Raw genomic sequence first — 10771 nt, 5'->3', positions numbered from 1 at the left:
CCCCGGCCCGGCGCTGCCCAAAGAAGGCGCTTCTGGCCGCGGCCCAGGTGAGCCAGGCCCGGCCGTATAAGGAGCGTCTGCCGGGCCCCCCCACCCGCGGCCGGGGCCGAAATAATCCCCCGGCACCGCCGGGCCCGTTAAGGGCAAAGCAGGTGGGGGCCGCCGCCGCAGCCCCGCCGGGCCAGGTCCGGGCCCTCCCGCGGGGGCGCTTGGAGCGGGCCCGGGCCCGCCGGGGCGTGAGGGCGGAGCGGGCCCAGGGCTTGCCGGGGGCTCAGCGGAGCCGAGGGCGGCGAGGGACCCTGGGCTGTGCGGGCACGGCCTGCCGCTGCCCCGGCGGTCGGGGCTGCAGGGTCGCTGCCGTTCTGTAATGGCGCAGGTAGAGGTGGGAGCCAGGGAGGAGGTCAGGAGTTGTGAGACAAGCCGAAGGGACAAGGCGGGTCCGTGGTTTGCACATCACACCGTGGTACATGATGACACATAGCAGCCCATGTGAAAGCCACAGCTTTACATGTGTAGTTAAGCCATGTGTTTTTTCTTTACTGTGATTTAAAAATGGAAAATAAATGCAGGGGATAACGTCTGTCAAGCGCCTGAAGAGGAGCCCGGTGCAGCATTAATCCCGGTGACCGTCTGATCCCAGAGGCCTGACGTGGCCTGAATGCTGGTGCTGTTACCCAGTGCCCGTTGCTGGCCGCTGAGCTCAGCCGGGCAACGCGGCACCCACCAGCTCACCCTTCCCTAAAGGAGCGCAGTGCCACCGGCAGGTCACCTCCGAGGAGCTGAAGGGAAGAGGAACGCTTCATCTCCTTCAGCCATCGATATTTAAACAGAGATTCCATGTGGTACACTTGGAAGATTTTATATAGAAATTCCTGTGACTGATGGGAAGGAGCAGTAACGCAAGCGGATTTGCAGCCCTGCCGATGAATCAATGCAAATCAACCTTCAAGGCCTTCTCTGAAAGCACAACTGGCCAAGGGTAAAACCTTTCAAAACTTAAAGAGCAGGAGGGGAGGAAGACGAAATAATAAACCAGAAGCGTTCATGCTGTGAGGAGTCTCCTGCAACTGAATGCATTTCTGCAACTGATTTCCTCCACTGCAAGGCAGAGCAGAAGGGCCAACAGAATGAGACAACTTTTCTTCTCCCCTGTTTAATTTCTGCATCCTCCAGTTTGGCAGCATTCCTCTTTACCTCTGGCTGCTCCCTATTTCATTCTGCTATAGATTTTAATTTCCTGTTAAGTTAGTCTATAAAAGTACACTTACACTGTTCTTCAACTTCTTGTATCCTTCTTCAGTTCTGGCATTGACAACTGGCAGTACAAAAATTGGAAGCCTGAAAGCACTCAAAGGCATCACAGCCATCAAATCTGTTTACAGAACTGTAACACTGTGTCATGGATTCCAAAATATGGTCAGTTGTGTTAAATCAGAAATCAAATAACAGGAAGCCTAATGTTGCTGAAAGAAAAACATTCTTAATCCTTCAATGAAATCTAATGCAAGCATAAACCTACTCTATTTCTTGTTTCTTTTAATTTTATTCCTACCCCAATCTAGTTTACAGCAAAAACCCAATGGCAATATTAAATTCTTATAGTTCTGCATAAAAGATAATTATCTGCACTTAAATCTGATATTTAACTGGACTCATGAAATTAATTTGATTTTGGTTTCAAGTCAGAAAACCTTAGCAGCCAGTTTCCAGAAGAGAGCTGGGCACAGAGATCATTATCCACGACACTGAGCTGCTGAAATTGATCACAAGTGACAACTGAGGAGCTTTCCTGCTATTCTGGTGACAACGGATAGAAGCGTGGACATCCTGCACCGTGTGTATATTCTGTTACTGAGAAAGCAAGTATTTAAGAAACAATGTGTTCTTCGTTATTCAAAAGGAGCTATCCATACTCCTTAGGCGGTCTTAACCAAAACCTGAATCTTTTTTTTTTCCAAGTTTGTTTTTGTTAGGCTTGGATACAACCTAGAGCTCTGGCACGGCCTTTGATATGTGGTGGTAAATGAAGGCATCCTCCCCGTACAGTAATCTGAGACAGCAGTTCTGCGCCACAAGAGCTTATTACATAATGAGCTGGAGGACAGCGAGGAGGAACAGCCCCAAATCCCAGACTCTTCAAGCTTCCCAACAGAATACTGACCCAGCTCAACGCTCCTAGCACAAGAACATTCAACTTCAGTTTAGACGTGTGAGTTATTTTAATGAGGTTTTATTTAAGTAAACTCATTGCCGGTAGCCTTCTGTTTTGGCAATAGTCAGCTGGAAAGCTGTTGTACAAATGCCAAATGCCTCCCAACCCAGCAACAGAGTAAAACATTAGCTGCAAGGCCTTCATGGCCAATCGTTTCCTTGAGAACCTGGAGAATGCTTTTACGCCAACAGGAATAAACCCAGCCCAGCAGAGCAGCCAGGCACTGTGAAACAGATTGCTGTGGATGAACACAAACACCTGGCTCAGGAGCAAGCTGTCTGCAGCCTTCCCTGCCCACCTGGGCAGAACGTGGGTGGTCAACAGGAAGGGATGAAATACCCCTAAAGTGTTTTGCTGTGGGCAATTAATGAGATTCTTCTTCAAGCAGAATTTGAAGAGTCTAGTAAGAGTTCAGCTAGAACATATTTCAGCATGGAGTGGCACTCATTTGTTAGATTATTCCCTTTCTCCTAAAATGTTAAGTTTGTTAATAATGTGAAACCACCTTTGAAGTGACATTTGAACAAGCAAGTGGAGTTCTAAAGCTTTCAATGACACACTCCTTTGAAGCCGTGGCTGGTTGCAGCACGGAAGGTGTTGGTCTCTTCTCCCAAGTAGCAAGTGACAGGATGAAAGAAAATGGCCTCAAGTTGCACGAGCAGAGGTTCACATTGGATATCAGGAAAAAAATCTTCACAGAAAGGGTTGTCAGGCACTGGAACAGGCTGCCCAGGGAAGTGGTGGAGTCACCATCGCTGGGGTGTTTAAAAGGCGTTTAGATGAGGTTCTTAGGAACACGGCTTAGTGCCAGAGTTAGGTTATGGTTGGACTCGATGATCCTGAGGGTCTCTTCCAACTGGAATGATTCTATGATTCTTTCTCTCAGCCATGCAAGGCAGCAGAAGAGCAAAGTTCGCTTCTTAGAACAATCTTAGAAGATGACTGCTAGTGCATTTCTTTCCCATATTAGTTAGAACCCCCCTAGATAAATCTATTCTTCCAAACATGTTCAGACTCTCAGCCCAGCTTACTGTATTAGTACAGGGAGAAGAGGAAGCCACAGAAGGGGAGCTGTGCTTTTAAAACTAGAAACTGGATTCTCTTCAACCAATTTAACTTCTGACCTTCTCAGCTGTTGGATCAAGTTGTTGCAGCAGGCATCGAGCCAGACGAGTAAAACATAAGGGCAAGCAAGTTGCTCTGCAGTCACTCTCTGGCTGTTGAGCTACTTGCAAAAGAAAGCTACAACATGTCAGATTAAAGTACCTTTTATTTAAAGATTAAAATCTATCTGCTGCCAATCAGAATAATTAAAATTGAAAAGTTAAATGGATTTTTTTTTAATCCCATGTCAGAGATAAATCATGGGGGCAGTGGGGTAAAAAAAAAAAAAAAGAAGAAAATGTGTAGCATCAACCAGTAGAAAAACAAGTCACTGAGTAAGGAAGATCATGCTGGACTCCTGCACTTACATAGCTGCTTTCTAGGTTTCTTCCGAGCCTAGGTTCAAGCAGTTGCTGTGAATTACTACATGGTGAGCTGCCAGTCATTTTTACATGTATTCGAGAAATCTGGATATAATTTAATAGATAAAATATTAAAATGTTTTGAAAAATTTTCATCTTACAGATAGAAGTGGAAAGAATGGTGTATTTACTGGAGCAGGAGACTCTGAATGAGAACTGTGCCTTATTCTTTTCTGTCCCAGACATGCTGAGTGACTAGCGATAAGCCACTTACCCTTTTTGTGCCAGTAACCTCCAATGCAAAATTGAAATTACCTAGTTTCTACAGCAAAAAGTGTTGTACAGAGAGGGAGCAGAGTTATCTGACAGAATAATCATTTATTTATTTCGTAAGTTACACAGTCACCCAGCATTCACGTTTTCATTATGTTCTCTGAATTGAAATCACAGATCCAGTGAAGTAAGAGCAGAAGTTTCCAGCTCCGGCAGCAGGTCCCTGTTGCACCCGCCACAGAAAACAAAAGGTTTTTCTTCTGCCTCCCCTGACTGAAGTGTCAACATATACAAATTTAAGACCAAGTATATCATTCATATAGATTTTATTATAAAGTTTTAGCAAAAAAAAACCCAATATGTCAAAAAAGTATACATGAATTTAACAATCCTTTAGAAAATGCATTTTAAAAAATGGTGAGAATCACGCTTGTCCCTGAACGTAGAGTTCATAGTTTGCCTTTAACACAAATTTGAAGTAACCACTATGTTTCAAGCTGCCAAGTTCATTCGATTGCATCAGGTCCTCCACCTCCGGTAAATATTCACTTAACTGAACTCCTACAACACAAAACCTTTAATTACAGCACTGATAAAAGTACTTTGCATTAGTTCAGATGATTTTTGAGTAAACACCTGTGCCTGCCTCAGAGTTCAGTTATTCTTTTGGAATTGAGATGATCTAACTCTATTACACATGTCAAGAAATACAGTAAAGCCTAAACAGCCTGTAAAACTGAGTTTAAAAAAAGGTATTTCCTACCCAGAGAATTTATAATTAATCCTAAAATTCTTAAACCTTAAATCCAAGTCTTTATATAACACTTCACCAAAATTAATAAAATAAAATTTTAAAAGGGCAAAAAGGAATATCAGTAATATAATAAATATTTATGTAATCACTTGCAACATTTCAGTCTGGGGGGTGGGAATCTTACAAGAGAGAACAAACTGACAGGATTGAACACACAAAACTAGAACTGTTCTGAAGAACTTCATGTCTGTATTTTTGACAAGGAGCATTGTCTGTTCTGGAAAAAGTTCATAGGCAGTAATATTTGAAACAAACTCTGACTCTAAATTCCTTCCCTCCTCTCCCCCCAATTGTAATTTCCATGGCCATAATTTCCCATGTTCAGCTTTAACTGGGGATGGTTGTGGTTTTTTTTCTTGTAGGGAGGGAAAACAACAAAAAAAATAAGCTAAAATAGTTAAAGCTTTTCTGAATGACAGACAAATAGTTATTAATCCCTTATCTTACAAAAGATAAATATTTAAACTCCAGGAGACATACTTTACTGTACAGTAAGAAACTGTTAAAAATCCAACAGCTGCCCTACTGAGCAAATAATTGGTAAATCTGCTCATTTCTTATCCCCTCAAGATTTTACCAAGATAGAATTAGCTCCATATGACTGAAATTATCTAGCAGAATGCATATGGAAATTTTTATTACTCCGGGAATTTCTTAACACTACTTTTATATGTGTTCATCTTAAGCAGCTTTTGAAACAACAGTTCCAAGAGGTCCAATTAAAGTCCACTTTACCTTCTTTCAGTAGTTTTTGTAGTATTTTCACAAATATGCTATCTTTAGCTCTTTCAATTGGATCATCTTTACCATCTGAACTGGACCATCTGCAAGTCAAAGAATAATTGTGGAATGAATTGGACTGAAGAAATCAAATGAAAACTAACAAGAAAAAATATGCAAAATAATTTGATAAATCAAAGGTGATTAAGACATGCTCACATGTGTTATGTGCTTAGCTATATCTCAAAGTAAGAGGTTTTAGCTATCTTGTGTTAATTATTCCTTATTCCAAGAATAAAACTGCAACAAAATTGCACTACTATAACATAGTCTAGTTAGAATAACAGAAATTCTTCCCATCTTCTAAACTGTAAAAGAAAACATTATTTCTTTGATAAAAATAAAAAATATTATCAATATAAGGATTACCTATTCTCAGTAATTGTATTTTATGACTGAGATGATACATGTACGGGTTTATTTTTTGGTAGAATGAAGCAAGAGCAGCAATTTGCTAACATTTTTGGAAAAAAAAGCACCAATGCTGAGAAAAGGAAGGAGGAGGAAAAAAATTGTAAAGTGTAAGTTGCAGGCCTGTGACAGTACACACAGACACAAAACAAATACTGTTTGCCTCATTTGTGATTAAATGTGAAGGCGAAGACTCACAAATGAAAGTCTCATCTGTTATAAGAAAATCCCAAAGAGATTTTTCTATGAGAAAGATTATACCTTTATGTGTAGCAGCTTTAAGCCAACACCAACCTAACTTCCTTTGCTGCAGTTCTTCAGTTGTGAAAGTCTCCTGTTCCAGATGTGAAACCACCAGACAAAACCAGTTCACATATTTCCCCCTTAACCAACATGAAGCTCCCTGGACCAATGGGACACACTTGCAACAGATCTAGACATGGCTCCCAGGAGCTATTACTGACAAATTCTTGGCACCTCACCGCAACCAGTTTTACCCTGTATGTCACGTAAACTCCCAAACTCTAAGATGTAATCTTTAATTCTACTGGGAAGAATGTGAGGGAAGGAGGGAGTGATCTGAGGAAACAAATCACTCATAGGCACAGACAACACTGTTCAGTGCAAAGTGATCGCAAATTGCATCTGGGTAGCCAGTGGAGTGGATGAGATTTTGTCAGCATTATATATGATTTGAATGGTTTAATTATGACGCTCAGAACTCTGCTCTTGGCTCAGGGTAGAAAGGACATAAACCAATGACTGGACTGGTGCCATGCAGGAGTTCTGAATTCTCCTGTCCTGAAAAGAATACAAAGGGAAAAAAACACTTGGAATAGTGTGAACCTGTCTCTGCATGTTATTTATGTCATGATGTGACAATAACTTAGCTATGCAAGTAGGAATTTATTTTCTACAGACCACTGTCCTTTAGAATCTATCCTATACATGAGCGTCAATCCAAGTGCTGCTCATTTCCATTTTAATCACAAATGGCAGAGTGCACTTGGAATGTGTTCTCTCCTTGTCTTTTCTTCCCTAGGTCCTCTTGGAACATGGATGGGAGCTAGAAAAGCTGGGTAACTTCTGCAAATGAGAAAGGAAAGGGAGAAAATGCCATCTGAGTTATTTAACCTGGGAGAAAACAGTAGCGCTGCTTGACAAGATTCTTCTGACTAATTGGATTCAGCCTGTATTTGGTGATGAATGTCCGTAAGAGGGGCTCTTTTAAGCAGTATTTAAGCCTTTGACCTCTTACAGTCACGAACGCAGCTGTAGCCCAAAAGGGTCATGAACGTGTCAATGTGGTTCAATGGCCAAAAGTAAGTGAAATAAAAGTTTACAAGAGTGACGTCTGCATATTTCTTTTAAAAGGCTTCCATTTGAGATGCTTCAAAGTAAAAGAAAGCTTCAGCATTGGTCATTTCTTCTACACTAGCAAAGAGTTCAAGAGTGAAAGCTGCATGGGTACATTTCTATCTTGAGTGCTGAGAATGCACAGTAGGTTGCCAGTGAGCTAAGTGAACAAAGTACTGCAGATTTTTTTTTTTTTTGCTGGTGTTTCACTTTACAAATAAAGAGACACATTCGGAACAGATAGTTCCTACTTTACTAAGCTTATACTATGAAATTCAATCTTTTCAGTGAGCCAGACAACAGCATACTAACACGGAATTCTGGACAAGCCGTGTCACAAATACTCTTAGTAATTTATATTCATAGTGGGCTTACCCATCTCTTCGGAGAGCCTTACAGAGAATTTTAAGTTTAAGATCATTTACATCCACTTCCTCTTCCTTCAGTTCATATAAGGAGAAAAGACAGGCAAGTTAAAATTATTTGGTTTTAAGAAATAATCAATCTGTCACACAGATAAAGAATTAGATTATTCAATTACTGAACATTGTTTTTAAACACATGCTATTTTAACAGGTGACCTGATCAGACTGTTGAAACACCAAAGAGTGTTCATTTCCATTTAAAAACATGGCTCAGACTTTCTACACGACCACGCATTGCTGAAGACTGACTATCTCAATTTTAAAAAAGGTTGATTTTAAAGCATGTGAACAAGTATCAGTTTGTAGAACAGCATATTCTAGGCAAGTTTTATTTTAAAATGTGCTAAATGGTGACTGAAGTCAAGGCTTATTTTTTTCAGCATGGCCAACCTAACAAGCACGCATTAGGGCCCACATTAGGATGTATGGTTTATCAATATATTAGTAAATGTCTTCAAAGGTACACATTTGTCTTGGAAAGGGCAGTCCCTTCATTGCACAGAAACTGAGATACTTGGTGTCAGAGCCCCTTTTAAAATATAACGTCAGAAAAAAAGACCATCTATTTTTTTCCCCATCTCAATGTGCTGAAGCATCACATCTACTTTAAATTCCCCCAATAAAAGAAAGCACGAACTCTTCCATTGAGAAGCCTGGAAGCAAGAAGATGGGTCTTGATGTTACCACCATCTGTAATTTGTGTTGAACAGTTCTACTGAAGTTGTTAGAGACTCAAATATCTGAGTCAAAAAAATCATTTTGTATCTCATGTTTTTAGAGTGGCAATTACTTTATTTAGATATAAGAAACCAATATAGTTGTCTCAATGTTCATTAATCGTGTTGACAAAATTTAAGAGGAAAACTAATTTACAAGAAAGAACCAAATGAGTTCACTCAAGTATATTTTACTGCAAAATATTGTTATTTGAACTATTTATGTTATAAAAATGAAGGGGGAAGTTGAAATGCATTTTTTTTCTCTTTTAAAACTAAAGAGAACTCAGAGTAACATGCTACTCTAAGTAGTGATACTCTTTCCTCAGTACACAAAATATTAAACACATGACAAGTAAACATATTCATAAATAAAGCAAAAAGGCCCTAGTTAATAACAGTAATGTTATTAAAAATAAAATTTGATTAAAGAACTGCAATTAAACAAATTTGAAATAAATTTAGATTTTAAAATACATTTAATTATAAAAGCATTTTTAATTATCAAATTAAAGTTACTGCAGTCCAACCAAATGGCACGATGGTGTTTACAAAGTACAACTACAGAGAGGATTTTAACTCGGAGCCCTATCCACACTAACAGGAATTGGAATAATCATAAAGGAGGTCTCATTTTCAATTAGTAAGAAATACTTTCACTGAAATAATACAACTTTAGCGTTTTAGCAAAGACTGTTGTTAATTCAGGTTTGATGCTTCTGAGAAGTTGATTTATTCATGCTTAGTGGAGAATTACTCCTGACAATATACTAGATGGTAAAACCAGATGCAGTGAGAAAGCAGATCCCAAATCTGCGGTTCAATGCTATTTACATGTTAAAAAGCTGGTGACTATCCCACATCGTCTCATGACAATCAGAGAAACTGCCAAGAGGGAAGACACAAGAGCTGAACTACTGAAAACAGATGATCTTTTTGCTGTTTGGAGAAAGCCAGGAGAGAAGCAAGGCTCTAAAAAAGAAACTATAGACTATAAATGGGAAGAGAAGATGAGGAGTGTCATTTTTCTTAAATGACCTAAACCACGTTTTGCATTAAGTATCCGGTGACTTAAAAACAAACTGAAAAAACACATCAGGGGTTATTTTTAATTACTGTACACTAAGCTAATATGTTAACTGCAAATGCACCATCCTAGCTTAAATAATAACAAATAATTTTTAAAAAGTCTCTGCATTAGAAATCCTTCCAAATCTTTTCTTACCTCATCAATATATTCCAGTAGATCAAGTGCTTTCTTGAAGTCATACTCGTTGGCCCTTCTGTTCTCATCACATATGTACATCTATGACATGAGAGATTAACGTGGAGAATTATTTTTAGCCTACAAACTAATGTAACTGATATCATGGACAACTCATTGTGGGAAGACCACCATGTATTTTCCACTTACATGACCTTCTCATGAAAATATGTCTTGATTCAACTGCAAGTATTTTTATAGTAAGGAATATACTTAAGGTTTTAGAGCGGCATTCCACCTACATGACAATGGTCTGTGGACAAATGATATTGGATATAAGGCTGCTAGGTTTCAAATTTAAGTGCCATTTAAGGCTGTAACATTCCTGGACTATTGTAGCCAGAGCTCAGCTCCACAAATAAGCTCTCAGAATTATTTTGGTAATTAAGCTCAAAGCAGTACGTAAGCACACATACAGCCTTTCACCGTTTACAAACAGATAAGTCTGCCATCAATATTTCATACTCCACTCCCCCCAAAATTCTAAATTAGTACCTTAAAGGAAAATTAACATTAACGGTCTTTTTCTTTACACTTTCCAAGTTCCATTCTTGCATTACAAGTAGCAAGTATGAGCATCGGTTTGACAACAGAATTCAGAAGGAAAACTGTCATGGTATCAAGTACTCACCATGTAATGAGGGACACTTCCTGATCTCCTCTAATTCCACAGATAATCTCACTTAAAGACACAGGTAATGACTTCAGAATCTGCTATCAGCCTTGTTTACATTCTAGTTTTCTTAGAACAAGTGCATTGACAACTTTTGATTTTCCACAGGATTACAAGAAAAGGAAGCACAAAACTCACAGCAAAACAAGACCTGATTTGTTTTACAAGGTATTGTTGTTGCTCATCAAATCTTATTTCTGTGCATCACTGGATGGTAAAAATATACTGGCAATGAGGCAGAAACAATAAGGCTACTGGTTGCTGGCTACCACCAGAAAGGGGTGTGGAAAGGTAGTCAGCACCATTGGTGATCCCAGGACTGGAGCAGTTCATGTTTGTTTCAGTGTGGGCTGGAGAGGTTGGTTTGTTTGTTTTTGAAAA

General features: G+C 39.5%; 1 protein-coding gene across 1 annotated transcript in view; it reads right to left on the bottom strand.

Moving 5' to 3' along the window:
• Window positions 1-4260: 4260 nt before the first annotated feature.
• The window catches only part of NUP133 (nucleoporin 133), a 36442-nt gene continuing 29931 nt past the window's right edge, over window positions 4261-10771 (bottom strand). The window contains exons 23-26 of the mRNA XM_065057738.1: window positions 9679-9759; window positions 7688-7752; window positions 5501-5589; window positions 4261-4512 (exon numbers count right to left, since the gene is read on the bottom strand). Coding sequence (XP_064913810.1) covers window positions 4376-4512; window positions 5501-5589; window positions 7688-7752; window positions 9679-9759 — 372 coding nt within the window. The 3' untranslated portion in view covers window positions 4261-4375. The remainder of the gene's footprint in view (window positions 4513-5500; window positions 5590-7687; window positions 7753-9678; window positions 9760-10771) is intronic.

Source organism: Columba livia, chromosome 3 (genome assembly GCF_036013475.1).
Source record: "Columba livia isolate bColLiv1 breed racing homer chromosome 3, bColLiv1.pat.W.v2, whole genome shotgun sequence".
In the NCBI taxonomy this organism is placed as follows: domain Eukaryota; kingdom Metazoa; phylum Chordata; class Aves; order Columbiformes; family Columbidae; genus Columba; species Columba livia.
Note: the sequence above shows the minus strand (reverse complement) of the source record. Positions and strands in the feature narration are given on the sequence as shown.